We start from the raw sequence: 19,225 nt of genomic DNA on the forward strand, positions 1-19,225 counted from the left end.
GAACAAGAACTAACATTCCTTTTGCACATGGTCTTAATACCTCTCAGATTCTCTGATGAGCAGGCATTTAAGAGTCTGCAAACACAACCATAAGCTTGCTATCAAAATCCTATTATTATTTCCTAGTCTTTGGTGCTCATCTCTATATATGGGAATATCTAAATATTATAAGGATGGAGTTTCTTCCAGGAGTGCATGGATCTGATCTGCAACCACCCGCTTAAGAACTTTGCCCAAGGAGGAGAGATTAGCAGCTGGCTGGTAGTTACTTAGATCTTCCAAATCTAGGGAGGGTTTTTTGTGGAGTAGTTTTACCACGAGCTTCTTCAAACATGCAGGACCCCTCACTCACAAGGAGACATTAATCACCACCCTGGTCCAGACAGGGAGTGATATGAAAAGAGCTTTTTCACTCATGGAAGAGCAGATCTGTATCCAATCCAATAAGCTTTCTTTCCTTCAGGTCACCTGAGTTAATTACCAGCTATTCCTAAGCTCAGTTGTTTTTTAAATCGTTTTTACTTTAATAAACAGAACACTGCTGTTAAATGCAATCTGTCATGCCTCTCAGAACATTACACATTGTCGCTTTTATATTCAATCCATCCATTTGTTACATTTACTTTACCCCACAATACCAGTGTTGTGATTGAAAATTCTACAGCACTCTACCTAAGATGATAAATTCAATTAGGAAAAAAGAGCTGGTTTTCTGTAGGCTTGCACTTGAATGCTTGATACAAGAGGGATGAACTCAACAATACTGAACACCAGGTTTTACAAAAAGCAGCTACTTAGTAAAATTAACTGAACTGCCATCCTGGGTCAGTAGGCTTTAACTACTTACATCTTCACACTCGCATGTCAATGGAGACAACAACATTAAGCAATTACAGGCCATGCACAAATGGATGCATTCTTTACTGGCCATAATTAAGTTCTCTCACAGCCATTTGTCACTCTCTTAGGAAGTGGATTATATTTTCTCATGGATCTTTAACTTTATGCTCCCTACAGACTGAGAAGAAAACAAGCATTTTGAAGAATTCAGAGCTAGGTTGGAGAGCTTTCCAAACACCTACAAATAAATTTGAATGGATGTAAGAAAATGGGAACTTCAGGACAGATTGTCCTTCAAGATGGCTATTGGATTTGACTTCCCTACAGCCAATGTTAAACTCTGAGGGCAATGCATCTTGATATCCACCAAAAGTTAAGCCTAATATCCAGCAGAAGCCTATGGAATTGTTACTTGAGTTCAATATAGGAATAGTGTCTATTTATTATTATTTTTAAATCTCTTTTTGCATAGGTTACAGTCTACAAACCACTTACGCTAATGTCCTTTAGCCATCAATATACCTACTTGTGAATCACATTATTGTGTCCTTTCAGCACTGTTATAAACTGGCTGGGGGAAAATGATGGATCTCGAGTTATAATATGAAATATTGTCTCTCAGACAACAGGCACAAATTAGTAAAGAGCTGGCAAATCATGTTTGGCTTAACTAGTATAAATGAACTGATCATTTAAAACAAATGATGGTCCCAATTACAGATGCAAGATTGCAATATTTATTCACCTTTAGCAAGGCAGTGGCATTGATCTTCCAAGAAGATAAGACAAATTAGCATCCCTTTGGACCATTCACCAAGTTTGTAAATGGAAAAAAAAAATTCCTTACAATCTAATCTCAATCAATAGAGCAAGTGCATTCAGGAAAATAAGCTTGGAAAATACCACTGGAGTCTGATCATGAAAGATATGGTATCTCCAAGACCCACTGATTGGAACCATGCATGAAGATACTTCTATGGTTACAGTAATGAATATATCCTAACTACCAATTTGTGGGAGCCTGAAATGCTGTGTCGGAAGCAGCTGCAGTTGGCTGCTCAGAGAATGGAGGGGCCTGGGAATTGACCACAATGCAGAGGTGTAAATGTTTAAATAAACATGGCCAAGTTCACCCAACCTTTTCCATCTTGTCTCTTTATTTCTCTGTGTGGTTGAAAAACTTGCAACCTTGGCCCAATTAAGTTGCGATGGGAGGTTTGCAAAAGAAAAATGATGCAATGAGTGGGCAGTGCCACAGTAGGGTTTGTACAAAGCTGAGCACCAACTACTGCAAATGTTACCATTATTGCATAGGGCAGTGATGGCCAAACTTGGCCCTCCAGCTGTTTTGGGACTACAACTCCCATCATCCCAAGCTAACAGGACCAGTGGTCAGGGATGATGGGAACTGTAGTCCCAAAACAGCTGGAGAGCCAAGTTTGGCCATCACTGGCATAGGGTATTCATTGTAGGTAAAGGTGCTTTTGGCTTGTTTCTCATTATAGCTCTAAAAGACTTGCCAGTCCCAAAGGGTAAAGCAAGGAAGGCTCTAGAACTGCTAGAAGAAGCCACATGGGAGCCAGCAATGAGCCACAGAAAAATATTGCGTTTGTGATAGAACCAGAAACAAAAGACTACAGAAGGAAAGTCAGAAAATGCTGCAAAATGAAGATGGTTATTTGCTCTAAAAACATGCTTATTCAGAGTGGTGCTTTTTTGGGGGGTGGGGGGCTTGTTCCTTCTACTTTAAGAAGATCCATAACGTTTGAAAACCAGAAATGTTCCACTTGTGTGACTACCAATATTTTTCATCCTTTCATGAATTTAAACCCTTCTATTTCTGAATGTGAAGCATTGCAGCTGTACACCCCAAAGATCTGAGAAGAATCCTTTTCTGTCTTGTTTCAAAGGGTCTCCAACAAAGAAGTCAGCTGTTACATATTTATCATCCCATTATGTGGCTTTGGTCTTACCAATTTGACTCACAGAAATGTTTGGTGGAGAACCTACAGATCAATATATGAACATCCCAACAATGTAAATTTCACACCACCAGGTTAGAATATATTTATTCCCTGCTGTGAAGGTATGTCCTTTATCAAGTAAATTAGGTCATTCATGAGAAATATTTATTTTGTACTAACCATTTCCTTTGGGTGGCGGGGGAGGGGGATCAATACACTGTATGTTATCCTGTGACAGGCCTGCTCCCTCTCTCTGAGCAAACAAAGGTCTAAAATCTTATTTACTGTATCACCATCTTAAGGTTTCTTGAAGTGCCCTTTAGATATACCTCCAGCTGTGTGAAAGCTGCTGTTTTTTGAATCAATCCCATGTGACTATGGGCTGTATCTGAATCACACATCCACATGTGCAGGGTCCAGTCATGTGGGTCTTTCTCACAGAATCAATATCATACATTTGACTCTCATGAAACCAGCTCTGCTGGCATGGTTGCAGCTGTGAGGCATAGCCCCAGTCCCATGTGATAAATTCATGAAAGAGCTGCTGTCACACAGCTGGAAAGTTACTTCAAGGGCACTTGGCTGATTAATGCAGTGGACTTGGGTCACATTTTAGCCTACAGTGGCTTGTAGCAGTTACGTGATCACTGTTTTCTTCTGCTTCTTACATTTTGGAGAGAGAGAGAGAGAGAATATGAAAAAGAGAAATATACAAAGGAAACACAGGGAGCCATTTAGTTCAAAATTAAAGGTGGGTCTCTAGTAGATGTCAGCAGTGGAACCCACATCTGAAACCACTGAAAGTCCAATGTAGACATTACAGTTCTAATCTGAGTGTCACTCCTAGACACTAAACTTATATTTGATCCAGGCAAATTAAACCCAAAGCCTACAACTTTAAATTGGATAATTAAATAAACATTTAAGCCTCTCTCACCAGAATCAGTAGAATTCAAAAGGGTTTACACAGCTGGTGACAATTTGCCTTCTAAATGAACTAAATTTTAGAAACTTTCTGTACATTCTTTGTACTCAGCGAGTTACCTGGATCACACATTAGGTCTTAACTTATATCCAGGTATGAAAAGCACTCAAATGAATAGTTCTGCCTTTGGAAAATACAACCAGTGAGACTGCCCTAATGGAGATAAGACTACAACAGTGCAAATGAGAATCAAGTGCTTGCATTATGCCCCACCCCACACGCTGCTGAAGGTCGGTTTTGTTCTATTACTGTATTCAAGTATTCATACAGCTAATATATGCCAATGTATTATTTTCTATATAAATTGATCAACAGAACAGACAGGTCAGAGTTAAAATCAGAGTTAAGGCTATATCATGGAGGGCTGTCGTGTCTGTTGGGCAGGGTTAGATATACTTGCACAGGTTTCTGTGACTCCAAAAAGCTTAGTGAGCACCTTTTGTATTCCTTAATTAAAGCAATAGGTTTTACACAGAGAATTCCATATGTGGTTCCCTCTACAGGTACTTCAGCACTGGTAGGACCTTGGGCTTTATTTTTCAATCTGGCCGCGCTCTGCACTATCTGCCAGTTCTTTGTTCTCCACAGACTTCCATGAGCCAGGAAAACTCTATTAACTTTTGAACTCTTACTCATGACTTTGCCAAAGCAATGCAGGATTGCGCTCCACAATACACCCGAACAAAGTACGTTACAAAAATTGGAAAGAAATACAGTATATGATATGCTTTCTTGGGAGTGTGTGTGTGTGTGTGTGTGTGTGAAGGAAAGTGTCAATTTTTAGCACTTTTAAATTTGTTGTACCTGTGGCATCTTTTTAGATTGGTTGGCTATATGGCACACTCATAGAATTAATCAAGAAGATCGTGTACGCCAAGCTTCAAGCTTCAAATAGCTCAACCGCTGCCATTTTTATAAACCTTTAGAATCTTGAGTCTTGTAATGGTGGAAAGTTGTTTTTCCTGCTTGCCTTAACTACCGGACTACTCTTGTATGCCTGTAATTTTAATATAATGAAGTGGATGGGTGAACTAGTCTTTACTGTTGCAGGACACTTAAGTGAAACAGCTCTCCAGTATTTCCAGTTTAAAACACAATAAACATTTGATTAAAGTTATTTACCCAGATAAATGCATGGAAATTAACCAATGCCAATACGCCAGGGTTTCATAATTAATTTCCAGCATTCCAGAAGCTGGCTGTTTTGGAACACTTTTAATAGCTTAAAACTAGAACATACCAAAGCCTTACTTTACGCCTTTGATAAAGCAAATAAACCTGGTTTTCCTAGTTTCTTTGTGTCAATCCATCCCCCCCTTACTTTCAGGTGGGTAGTAAGTTTCTGAAAATTTAGGGAAAACAAAGAATGTGTCACAAGGGCAGCTATGTGTAGAAAAGAAATTGAGGCAAGGGCAACCCAGACAACCCCAAAAGCCGTAGAAAGCAACTGATGTTACAGAAAAAGTAGCATCACTTAATGAAGATTCCTCTTGCAAATGATCTGCTGTATTTGTGGGAGGCTCAAACAGGTGACAAAAACAAATCCTTCTACATAGTGACAGAATAGATATCCTCCTTCAAACTGACGGCATAGATAATCAGCTTGCAGCAGGTGGACTGCTCAAGAGGGATGATGAGGGCAAACCATCTGCCCTAAGATAGACTTGCTTTGCCTTTGTAAACAAGTCAGTCCTCAGCTGTGATGCCACGCTCTTGCTATCTTACATCTCTGTACAAAGCCATATTTTGCAGGAGCAGTAGGCATAGTGAAGAAAATAGACAAAGATAAATTATTCATCAGGCATCTGTCTATCCACTTGCTTTTCTTCTGAATATAGAAAATTATTTGATTCTTGGACCTACTGCAGAGAGAGAAAGGAAAAGGAAAGGGGGATAGGAGAAACAAACCTTTCTGACAATTGTCTATTGTGACAACTGTTTGAAAGTGGGGTCTCCAATTTTCCCTTTACAATTTATCTATCTATCTGTTATGAAAACCAGGGTATACGCATCTTTATAAATTGGAACTTCACCAGAAATGCTTATGGGCTTCCCCATATTCTAGTCTGATTCTTCCACTGCAGTGAATGGTAAAGCCTTTGAGTACACCATTAGCTTCTCATTTGTGCATGAAAGGGACAGCCAAATCGTTATCCATTCTGGATCCTTTAGAATCGACAGCATAGATCAGGGGTTGTCAACCTATTTGGTCCATGAGCACATTTGCAGAACAGAAAATAGTTGCAAGCATCACACACACACACACACACACACACAATTCTATTGGCAATAAGAGAATGCCTCTTTCAAGCCTAATTTCAGCAAGGGGAGGAGACCCCCTGGGCACCATGGACAGCTCCTGCAGGCGCATGTGTGTCCATGTGCACCACCTTGGAAACCCCTGGCATAAATGTGCAAACAAATAATGCTACCTCCAAGGCTCTACGCTTCTAATTGTGGAATCCGGAACTCTATATCACTGCAGTACAACCTCAACCTTCTTTTCATCATTTCGTACCAATTATTTATTTATAGGTAATACAAGTAATTTCTAGCATACCTTCCTTTAACTTGTGTGTTTCCTCCAGTGTGATCTGGGCACAGTATACTTCCCGGACCTGTACCCCACCTCCACAAAGGGCTGAGTGCTTATGGTGTCGGGGGTCCTGCTGTTCTAGGAGGAGAGTGACGTCACATCCTTTCCATTCAGATGTTCTCCATGAATATCTTGCAGAAAATCACAAATATTAATTCATGTAAAAACGTGTTTGTTATAAGTAGCTAACAAATTATTGAGGCTGCAATCCTAAAGACACTTGTTGGGAATAAATCCCATCAAACACAAAAGGACTTACTTTGGATTCCTCTGCACGTCTCGGTATTCCCCAAATCAAAACGCAACTGCCAGAAAAATTGCTAAGGGAATAAAATTCCCACAATACTTACAGTTTATCTGTAAATAAGAAAAGCTATACATTTTTCTTTCTTTTTAAAAATAACTCTGAAGCCTGAAAAAAACACTTTAAAGGACTGAATAGAATCCAGCTGCTGCCTTTGTGCTCAAGAAAGGGGCTTTTGATCCAGTGGTTGCTGTCATTAATAGATGAGGGACAATATTTGTCCATTTGTTCTCCCCTCCGCAGTCTTCACTACCACCCAAAACAGTTTCATGATATTAGGATACACATTCAGGCATGCTCCATTTCAGTGTGAATTAAACAATTATACTTAACATGAATAACATGGGGGACTTTGTCAAAAGCCTTGAAATCAAGAGACACTACGTCCACAGCATTCCTCTGGTTCCACTAAGCTTGTAACGCTATCAAAAAAGAAATGAGATTCGTCTGGTATGACTTATTCTTGAGAAACCCATGCTGGGTCTTAATAATCACAGCAGCCTTTTTTAAGTGCTCAGAGATCAACTGTTTAATTATCTGTTCTAGGATCTTTCCTGGTATCAATGTTCACTGGTCAATCAAGCTCACTGGTCAGTAGTTATCTAGGTCTTCTTTGTTTGCCCACTTTCAGTCCTCAGGGACCTCACCTGTTCTCCAAAAATTCTCAAAGATTATAGGCTCTGAGATTGCACCTGCAAGCTCCTTTAGTACCCCTGGGTGCAGCTCATCTGGCCCTGGAGATCTGAATTCATTTAAAATAGCTAGGTGTTCCCTTACTACCAACAGGCAACCAAAAGCACCAACTCAATTCCACACACTTTCTTCATATCCCAATAAACAAGAAACTACTAGTGCTGCCATTGGTTTCATTTTGCTTATTCAAAATATTTGTATTCCATAATTTAACTATGGTGGCCTTTATGGCACTTGACAAAGTCAATTTAAAGCACTATAATATACCAACAATAAATGGGCTAAAGAGGCAGGGAGTAATAAGGTACACAGCAATTAAAAAGCAACGAAATTACCATTAAAAGCTGAAGAAAACAATGCAAACTTAGTCTGAGATTTAAGCAGTAAATCTCAGGCTACATAAATATATGTGTGTAAAATGCACACACACCCTTTTAACAGCCCTGGGCAGTACTAGGTGGACTCAATTCGACCCAGGGTGATCTGGGATTCCTTCAACTGAATCCAGGTAAATTCCAGGTCAACCAGAATAGGTTTGGGATCTGGGTCAATCTGGTGCACACTATTGGTGCTACTATTGATTAATTATTATGAGCACCAGTGTTTCAGACAGTCTTTCATAAAGTAAAATATTCCAGCAAATTGTTCCAGACTCAAATTATTTACAAAAATAATAATAATGGAAAATGAAGTTGATGCTTATACTTCTCAGCATCAGCTTAAATTATCCAAACTATCAGTGTCTATTTTGAAAGGTCTTTAGAATTCTGTACTGCATGAAGATGCTTACAAAAGTACTGATTACTTCTAATTCACAGTACTTTTTAAATGAACTGTCATTCTCTCATTTAAATACACACTGTTTTGTGTGCAGTTGGGAAGACAGACAAAATTTATTATTAGGAAAAAGAAAAGAACAAACAAAGGAACAGAATCTCTGCAAGACAGCCTTCTTACATGACAAATATGACATTGTCCTCCCACAATACATAAAATCAGAATAGGAGGTGTAACTTTTCGTAGGTGTAACTTTAAAAAAAAAAACCCCTCCTTAACGTGGCTTATCTTTTCTTCCATACAGACAATTTCAATTCTGAAGTAGTTAGCTGAACAGCAACAAGGCAAAGTACTGTGTTTTGTTTCCCATCACATTAATGTCACATTTCTCAGGGCTAAATGGAAACCGATTTATAACACCAAATGCCTAAGGGCAGGTACACACTCTCATTTAGTCACTAACAACTCTTGCTTTAAGTAGATGTGTGTTGATTTAAATTAGTGTTTAGGCAAATAAGCAAAGAGTCACTGCAGGTGTGAACCCCATTGAAAATGTTTAGCATTGTTGAAGCACAGACGGACAGCAGAATCAGGGCTGTGTAGCACACTTCTAAACTAGAAAGAGAAAAACATTAAAATGGTACAACAAAGTTTAGGCTGAAATCCTATGGGCCATCGGAGAACATCTCAAGGAGCCTTAAGAGTATGAAGAGTGAAATTTGTGAATAAAGATGAAGGTATGCCCACAGAAGCATCCTCTTTTCAGCTGTGGAAACATCTGTAGATGTTTCTTCTCCTCCACTGCCAGTGTTCTGATGAAGGAGACAGTAAAAGGGAGATGAATCAAGGTGGGACCTGAATCAAGGTGGATCCATGGAAGCTTCAGATTTGCAAAATGCAAAGCCCTCCCTCTCCTGCAATGTGCTGAAACTCAGGTAGGCGCCATTGCTATTATAAGGGAGCAGGGGAGGCATTCATGGTGAGTTCTGACACCTCTTTTTCTAGAAAAATAGCACTGCTGATGCTGAGCAGCAAAGCACAAACAAGGAAGGAAGTCTGGGCATGATTCTTTATGTTTGGTTAACTGAATTTTCACATAACAAGTGGGTGGATAGCGGGACCTGTGTGTATATGACAAAAGTAAGCAGAGAAGCACTTTCTAGTTAACCCACAAGTATGGAATATTGATGTAGATCTGTTTTAATCTCTCCATGCCCCTCAACCGGAAAGCAAAAAAAATACCAGACAAAAAACCATAGATAGGAGGTTGGAGTGTCATATAGAGTGGTACTGTGTCATACAGAGGATAGTCTTCTGAAGTCATCCTCTAGCTGAAGTGCTGTCTGGCCCAAATCTGATGATGATCATGATTATTCTCTGCTCATCTGACTGGGTTCTTTTTAAAGACTAAATAGCATAAGAAGGGAGAGCAGGTTTGCACTTGGACAGCAGACTTGGCACCTAATCACAGTCTTGCTTACACCAGTGCATCTCTCTTTATCATAATTATTTATAAAGTGGTATCTACACATATGCACGTTTATGCAAATCTGTACCCTTCTTTTTTAGCAATGCGTTTCATCTTTGGGGTGATGTGCAAGTGGCCACCCATACAACACATCAGACACAACAAAATACTTCAACCTTGGACCATTGTTCATGCCTCACATTTTATGTCTCCTGCTATTGATAAAAATTGTAGGAAGATGCTGCAGATACAAATCTCTTTCCTCATTCCTTAGCTGGCGGCTGGTATATTTCAGTCACATGACTGTCATGCGTAACAACGCATTGTGCACAGAGAACAAAATCAGTCATGCAATCTACCCTTTTGTCTTACTGATTGACATGAATTGGGGATGGAAAAGTAAAAAATCAGCATACAAGAGCTCACCCCACCCCACAAGATCTAATCAAGCAACAAATGTAAGTGCCCTCTCTCTTCTACTGATAGCAAGACATACATGGATGATGAGCAGGCTGCTGATTTTGAAGTAACACAATTGTATAGTGCACACCACACTCACAACCTCTGCACTGTTTTTCCCCCTCAGAAAGATTTTGTAAGTATTACACCACCTGTTTCAGAAGAGCCAGGAGCAGATAGCAAAATTCAGGGCTCTTTTCAATACAACAATAATCTAAGTATATGAAACTTTTAAAAGGCACTTGAAACTACAACCACTCAAGAAAAACTTCTGCCATTATGATAGAATGAAGACTCTTGAAGCTAAATCACCAGATAGAAATTAAAGAAATGAACTAAATACGAGCACCAAGCTCAACAATGATATGACCAATCCTAAGGAAATATATCTATTATAGGGTAGCCATACATAGCCAGAATAGGGCAGTGTGAAACAATGTCCGGGCGGAAATTGCTGAAATGTTTGGGAAAATCCAGATGTCTTGCAAAACTAAAAAAAGCCCAACAACTTTGTCCAAAGAAAACCAAAACTAAACTTAATGTGTCCAGATTTTCACTTTTTGAAATATGGCAACCACTAATCTATGATAAGAGCAGAAGTCAATTCTATGACTTCTATGACAAGCTACAAACTTGTCTGCAAAGGATCCAACCCCTTGCCTGCATACAAGACAGTATATGCACAGTTGTGCATATTAGAAACTGCAGGGTGGGGTGAGGTGGGGGTGGCAGTATAGAAATCATTTTGAGCATGCTCCTCTCTGCATTTGGGTGGGTAGCTTGGAAAATGACCACATTGTCTTCCTTATACACCTTTGCAAAGCATAGATGCCCAGCATGCTGCTGTAGCAGCTTCCATTCTGTAAACATGAATCTGCATGGCTTCTAAACCCATAAATCTAACATTACTGTCTGAAAACAGTGCAGCTGAACCACCCTGCTACATGACCAGCTGCTATAGGTGACTGCTGTTTGTTTGTTTGGTTAACCATGTCAAACTGCACAGCAGGTTTCACTTAAATAACCCTTTCTGTTTTCCCACTTTCTGCAAACGAGTAGCTAGATTTCTAGCCTACTACACAAACCTTCAATTACATTCAAATCCTAACGTGACTTTCATCTTGACAATCTTCACATTTCCCTGGGGACACTTTCAGACATAGCAACAAACCATAGTTCGTCATAACAAGAAGGCAATGCAGTGAGTCAAGACTGCACACACCTTCCTGTACACATGGAATATAAAGTTCCTGGTCAACTTCACACCAGGTACCCTGCAAATCTGGAGCTGGATTTTACATGGCCACAACCTCCCCTTTGATGCCTCTGTCCCTTCTGCCCACCTTCTGTGTCACCAATAGGGCTGTCAGGACTGATGCTGCTGGGAACGGGAATAAGAATAAAAGAGGCAGACCGCAGAGAGCAGCTCACCAAAAGCTGTTGACTTCCTGTCCCTATAACACAGGAGCAATGATGTCAGGTGACCTGTTTTTGCCTGCACAGCTTGCTCAGTGTTCTCTTAGCATTGACAAGCAGCTAACAGTTGGTTCTTGGCAAGCACTGTGCAAGACGCTTTGCAGGCACTGCCAATCAGCTGACCAATCAGCAAAGCATCTTTCATCCAAAACCCATCTTAACCTGCCATACACCTGATGATTAGGTCTGTGGGCTGGCAGTCCCACCCAGGACCATCTAAGATGGTCGAAGACAAGCAATTTATGTGGCTGTATTTCAAGTCACTCTTGCTCTCGGTGCTGACAGAGGGAATGGAGAGAGTAAAATGGGGTTCTCTTTAAAAGATGCCACAGAGGGAGTCAGAGAGAGTGCACTGTGACATTAACATATGAGAGTGCTGGAGGTGAAATAGTTGAACAGGTTTCCCAATCAGAACCCAGGGGGGTAGAGTCAGAGGGACTATAAAAACAGCTCTGGGAGAGGCGAAGGGAGGAATTCGTTGGGAGTTGAGTGGTTGGTTGAAGTGGGAGAGATTTGGGATAGAGTCTGTGGGTAGGTTGAGTTCGTGTAGTGAAACAAGCTGAGTCAGGAACAGTTAGGAGTTAGGAAAGCAAGTAAATAACTGAGAGGTGGTTTAGTGAGTGAGAGCAGGTAGCAGAAGTTATAGGTCTGGATAGGCACCCCATGATTGTAATTGACCAATACTGTTTATGAAACCAAATGCTTGTTAAACTGCAATAAATAAACAGAAGTTTATGTTCCAATTTAACCCTGACTGGACTCAGTATTGTACCAGGGTGGTGGCAGCGAGAAATAAAGTGGTGGCACAGGGATCAATAGATGTTGAAACGTCCGGGGACCCTGTGTGATCGCCACATGCACATGCATGCACATGTAAAGACATACACACAGATGTACAAACAAATCTGCACTGAGGCATGCCCTCACTCTGCGCTCACTGGGCCACAGGCCAAGCAAGCAATACCAGATGAACAAAAGTTACTAAAACATCCAATGTATTTGAGGTTCAGACCCCCTTTGAATAAAGGAAAAATGAAGGCAAGGATGTTTAACAGACCACTGTATTTTAATATTTTGTTGGAAGCCGCCAAGAGTGGCTGGGGAAACCCAGCCAGATGGGTGGGGTATAAATAATATAATATGATGATGATGATGGAATCTACCTTGGGCATGGATGAGCACGATCACCTCCTCCAACATTGCAGGCTTCCCTTTCTTCTGTTTCAGGACATTCTCGGCCGGCTCCTACAGCAACATGCTTTATACTCCGAGTTCTAATTCGGTATCCTGGTGAGAGATCCCCTGAGTGACAAGTCTTTGAACAGGAGCTCCATGAAGACCAATCTGATGTTTCACAGTCTTTAGGCATAACACAGGACTGAAAGGTCAAAGGGATGGTTTCTTGCACACAAAGGCTGTGATAAGAAAGTATTTTGTTAACAACACCACAACAACCCTGAAGCATTCTCTCTTATACCTGGTCTGTGATTAAACAGATGCAGGAAGGCTATGAAGCATTCCGTAATAGCCAGATCTGCAAGTTACATTTTACCAAGCCTCCATTGGGAAGAGAGAAACCCAAGACATTCCAGGGCCATGGAAAAAGCAACAACTCCAACATTAAAATTAATGTTTCTTTAAAATTAGGTAAGTCCACAGCTAGCTTGCAAGGGTGCTAGCACTCCCTTTCCACTCTCAACTTCAGGGACGCTAATTGCAACTGTTTGCGTGGCAAAGCCAAGCCACTGCTTGGAAACTTTAAACAACCTAGGCAAAAGCTGCATGCAAATGCAATATAGAAGACACCTCCACTAATGTGTTTATTCCCCAAATAAATAAATAAATATCTAAATCATAAATTTCATGAAATGAAAGACAAGCTGAAACGCCCCCTTTCTTCATAATGTCTCATGATGCTACATTTTTAAAACAGGATCACAGTGTTTAATTACCCATAATGTGAGGTTAATTACACTAAATGTAGCATAAAATTGCAAAGGTACTAAAGGGTTGTTTCTGCTTTGCAGATGGAAAACTAATTTAATTGATATTTGGTCCGTGTGAAAATCTGAATAGGATCTTTCAGGTATTTTATTTGGATACAGGAGGGGCGCTATTACTAGGTGGCATGAACATGCCAGCAGAGGTGACCACAAAAGTGACTGCCTCTGTTTGAGTGCTTGCAGCTTAGTATCGAGGCAAATGGGATGGAAAGGTCCCAGCTGAGCTCAGCAGAGCAAATCGCACCACTGCTGCTACCTCCCATTCCATTGCTTCAAGGCCTGGAAACTGACCCTGGATCACGCAAAGGAGGCAGAATCAGGGATGGGCATGGGCAGAACACGTGGAGTCTTTTTCCACCAGGGACTGCACTGGGAATGCCAATCCCCAGTAGAAAAATGACACTACTACCATCCATATCTGATCCAAAGAAACAACTTTCCACATTCCTGTTCCCAATGTGGTAAAGGAAAATGGTGTCATTAGCACTTCTAGCCAATTTAAAAAATGTAAACTGGTGAAGCTATTTTAACAGTTTTCTTTTCCATCTGTGAACCATGTTTCAAGTTTAACTGATATATATTGAAGTCAACTACCAAAACTCCTGGTGCAACTGGTGCAAACAAGATTAAGACAAGCTATATCTTTGAACCCAAGTACTCTTTCTCTAACCAACCTTTTGCCTAACCAATGCCCCCTTAAAAGATATAGCATAATAAACAGCAGGTCCTTAAAAGGCTATTTCAGTGGTTGTACAAGATGTTCAGCAACATTTAAAAAAAACATGCACATCACATGCGATGACCAACCCATTGAGAAGTACAGATTATGAGAAAACACTGGGAACAGCCTGAGAAACTTATGAGCACAATTACTTCAAAAACTTTTAATGTTTTTCATATCACCAACTTAAGCCAAATATCAGTGCTAATATATTTTACATTTAACTGTTCCAGAAGAACAGTTTTTTTCTTCTTCAGGATTTCCTGTTGAGGCATACTCTGCCAAAAATACAGCAGTGTTGCTCCACCTCACTCACCATGATAGAAGGATTAATGTGGCCTGTATGGTAATAATGGAAGTACAGTAATGAACCAGAATAATATTGTTGCTAGCTCAGAAAACTACAAATTATTCTCATGGATTGGCCTGACCAGAGATTCAGTTGCATGAAAGGAAGAGTGCCAAACACAGCACATCTCTGAATGCAGCAGTTGATTCCCAGAAGTATGTATGAGTACAACAACATGTGTTCCAGCTATTCTGCGCCTGTGAATTGCCTTTGAAAGTGGGAGCCATTAACTAGGTTTAAGATGTGCCAACTTGAATAAAATATGGTGAGGGGGTAGGTAAGCCCAGCCCTGTATAGTCGATCACATGACGTGATGTTCGCACACCATATGAATGGCAGGCCCTCTCAAATATTTTATTGGAGGCAGTGAAGACCCCTCAGCCCCTTGGAGTTGGCTCCTATGCTGGGCTGCAATTATTTCATCCACAAAGATGCTTTGGATGACTTACATATGTCTGAACTGGCTCTCAATAACCATGGAAGCTCTGGAAATAAATAACTATCTGCTCCCTTTGATGGAAGAAAACTTGAATGCTGGTTGAAAATCAGCAAAACAAAACCTCCTTTAAATTGTAGTTTATATGCATACACCACTACCAAAAGTGTCTCTTCAACATATGAAACTTTAGTGCTAAATGAGACTACATGTAAATGAAACCAAAACACTGTACATGGCAAAATGCACATTCAAAACTCAAGAAGTAGGTATTTTTAGTAGCCTTTAAAGCATACATCTCTTAGGAATGAAGTTGATCTCTTACCTCAGCATAGCATTCTTCCCATCACTTCTCGTACATCTCACCTGCCTTGTTTGGTAACCAATTTCTATATCCCAAGGCTTGGAACTGTAGTGTGACCTAGATCTATGAAAACTCTGGAAATTCTCCACCACTTGAAGTTTGAAGGAGCTTCGTTCTGTTGATTCGGAACCAAAATCCAGCATAGTTCTCCCAATCATATTCATTTCCTTAAGGTGAGGCATCCGACACTTACTCCAGGGTCCAACTTTAAGACTGTATGTATATTCCTCTTCCCCATGAGGACAAGACATCCAAACATCGCAAACCCTCGATTCAGTTAGATTTGGGCATTTGGCTCCACCATAGAGTGGCGGCGCAATAACAGAACGGGTTCTGTGTTGTAAACTCTTTCCACAGTGTCTGCCACATACAGACCAGGAGGAAAACTCAGACACTACACAATCCCGTGGGCAAGGTATTAGGCAAGCTTGTTCCATAGGTGGCTGAGGGGTAAAATATTCACATATCTCATTCGCAACTACTGTTCTGTTCAACTTCTGTACACATTGTACCTTTCTGTGTTGTAATCCATGCTGGGCTGTTACACATGCCGAAGTTCTTGGTCTGACTTCACCAAGGGCAAAAGGAACAAGAACACACAGGTGCCATTCTGAAACTTCCCACTCAAAGAGTTCAAGATGCCAGTCACATATTTTAAAACAGCTCCTCTGGCTTTCAGGTCTGTCACTTTGTTCACAATTTGAATGATGGGTTGTCCACCCTTCAGAATGAACACACCAGACTACTCGGCTCTGAACACCGCCCGAACCACAATCACCTATACATCGTCCCCAATGACCTAAAAAAAGGAAAGGAAAGGAAATCTTAAAAAATTTGTTAAAGTTTGCATCTATGAAGGGAATAACTGGCTTGACGTGTAAAATGATTTCTGTCTCTTTAGAAACCCCCATTTCTCAAATTCACCATCCTTCACTAACAGAAAATGGGGAAACACAATGCAACTACAGACCAGAACAAACAGCTGCAAGCAAGGAATTATGCCCAGCAAGACACACCCAATCCAGGCTTCTTGCATTTCAGTGCTGTCTTCTACAGGGTTTTCACAATTTGTGGGAAAAACTTCTTTTAAAAAACCCTATATACCTATTTATTTTTAAACACAAACACCTGTAGCATGGGGTGTGGGGGTAGTGTCTGAACCTTGCAATTTATAGATCCTGTTTCTACCAGTTTTGCAATAAATATTAAGACATAGCTCAGTTGGCAGAGCATGAGACTCTTAATTTCAGGGTTGTAGGTTCAAGCCCCACCTTGAGCAAAAGTTTCCTGCACTGCAGGGGGTTGTACTAGATGCTCCTCGTGGCCCCTTCAAGCTCTATGATTCTATAAAACCACTATCTGTTTATTTCAGCCCACATTTAAACTACAGTATCTTAAGAGCTTAGACTGGAATCCTGCTGGCTTTGACTCAGCTTTTATTCAAGTCTTTCCCCCTGATGTGCATCTACTGAAGTAGGTAGGTCATCCATCTTTGCTGAATAATTAGCTCTTGGCAGCTCTTTCATGGAGGCCTGGTCACATTTACTAATAAGGAAGAGGGAAGAAATGCAGAATAGTCATGAGCGCAAATTGAGAGGGATCCAGGACAAAATGTGAAAGCAAAAGGGAAAAGGGGTATTGTTTTGTTTTTGTCATCACTGAGGATTAGTTTTCTATTGGATGCAGACCTATATTCATGCAATACACCCACCTAGGTAATATTTACACCAGGTTAGATATAAAACTGCCATCTGTTAGCGTACAAAGCCCAGAAGTAAACCCATGAGAAATCTAGAAAATGGTTGAAGACTCTCTTACATTCCGGCATAATAAATTATCTGTGCACTGTCTTCTTAAACACTACCCAGCTTTTGGACCTCTTTGACTCTCTTCCTTTGACCCAGGAGGGTCAGGTTAGGAAATATGAGGCCTAGGGGTCAAATATGCCCCTTCTGACCTCTCTATCTGGCCCTTGAGCTGAAAAAGGCTCCCCACCCCTAACAGAGGATAAACCTTGATACAGATATGCATTAACACCCATGCCAAAGAGCTGTACAGAAACATTAAAACCATTTAAGTAGCCAATGCCTACATTACGTCAGAAGACACAAACTATCAAATTCTTTTCCCCAAGGGACACGGGGCTGTCTTCCACAAAACACATATCAAAACTCTTTAGCCTTCCTCAAGTTTTGCCCAGATTCTTTTCAGATTTCACTTATGCCAAAATTTCAGAAAAACTCTGCCTACCGGGCAGAGAATGTGTGCATACTTTGGTTGGAAAGTGGTCCTCAGCCAAAGAACATCTATACCACAGCTCTCATGGCTTCTCTTAAAGAATGCTGGGAAATTTTGTCTGATTAATGTGATAGCCACACATACACACACACACAGTTCCTAGGGTCTTCAGGGCTTTGTTAAACCAGCTGAAGTCTCCATTGTAGGTATATCATGACAGCACATTTTCTAGATGTCCAAGTATTTGAACTGTGTATGCTTCTGATAACAGATTGATCAAAAGATCCGATATACAGAGATTCTGAAGGAAATAATTTGCATAACCTCAAGATGCAATCCTATACTGAGTTGCCTGGGCGTAAGCACCAATGGACTCAAAGGGATTTACTTCCGAATAGACACAGATAGTTTTCCACTGTCAGTATGTCAGAACAGGATGGCATCAAATTGAGAAGGTAAGAAACCCTTGCCTCCCACAACTTTGATTGTGATTTGCTGTTTTTTAGCATTAGAGATATTTGAGGTGAGTTAAACACTAAAAATAAAAGAAATGCAGGCAAACATAGAAGTGATGAAAGGTACATTTACTTATTATTCTACCATGAACAGAAGTTGCATTTAGTACTTCTGCATACAAAAAGAAAATTATCCTCTCTTAAAAGCTAACATATATTAATCAAATTTTCTCTCAGCTTCTTCATATATACCTTCTAGCATCTTCAATTATAAGCAGGAAAATGGGAAATATATACAAAAACTCATTTGAAAAGTAAAAATGGCCTAGAGGCACATGCAGAATTAATATCAATTTATACATAAAAAAGTTTTTTTTTAATGTGTTGAATGAATTAGAACAAAATTTATAAAGAAATGATATAGTCACAATGTAAAACTCATTTCTGAAAGGTTTAAGAAAACAATTTTTAAACAGGAATAACAAATAAAATGAATAGCTAAAATTGCTGCATCATTAAGACCTCACTTTCTAATCCTTCAATGTCAGCTCTTTCCACCATTGTGAAGCAAAATTCACCAAGCATTGGATTGTTTAACCACTAACAGACCATCATGAGATAGATTTAAGATAGAGACCATCATGAGATAGAGTTTTAAGGCTTTACAGGTAAAAAAAAATAGCACTTTGAATTGGGCCCAGGAACTAATTGACAACCAGAGCATCACCCTCTGCAAATGACCATCCAAGTGGTACAGGAACCAATGCAAAGTGGGGCCGCCCACTCCCAACTCAGACAGCCCTTCCAGAAGGATACCATGATCAATGGTATTGAAAGCCACCGAGAGGTTGAGGAGAATTATTAGGGATACATTTGCTCTGTCTCTCTCCTGACAGAGCAACATCCGGGCCAAAACCCAGACTGAAATGGATCCAGAAAATCAGTTTCCTTCAACAGAGCCTGATCTGGTCTGCAGACACCCACCCAAGGAGGAGACATTGGCAACTGGCCAGTAATTATTTAAAATTTCCAAATCCAGGTTTTCTTGAGGAGTGGTTTTTCCACCGCCTCCTTCAAGGAGGCATTAATCACCTCCC

At 40.3% G+C, this 19,225-nt stretch overlaps 1 protein-coding gene across 7 annotated transcripts in view; it reads right to left on the reverse strand.

Moving 5' to 3' along the window:
- THSD7B (thrombospondin type 1 domain containing 7B) overlaps window positions 1-19,225 on the reverse strand; it is a 428,797-nt gene that overhangs the window by 192,229 nt on the left and 217,343 nt on the right. For all 7 annotated transcript variants that reach the window (XM_083405406.1, XM_083405404.1, XM_083405403.1 and 4 more), the window contains 3 exons: window positions 15,397-16,234; window positions 12,726-12,977; window positions 6,350-6,516 (listed from right to left, as the gene is read on the reverse strand). In XM_083405406.1, the coding sequence (XP_083261532.1) occupies window positions 6,350-6,516; window positions 12,726-12,977; window positions 15,397-16,234 (1,257 nt within the window). The remainder of the gene's footprint in view (window positions 1-6,349; window positions 6,517-12,725; window positions 12,978-15,396; window positions 16,235-19,225) is intronic.

Source organism: Podarcis tiliguerta (genome assembly GCF_965153285.1).
Source record: "Podarcis tiliguerta genome assembly, chromosome: 1".
Taxonomy (NCBI): domain Eukaryota; kingdom Metazoa; phylum Chordata; class Lepidosauria; order Squamata; family Lacertidae; genus Podarcis; species Podarcis tiliguerta.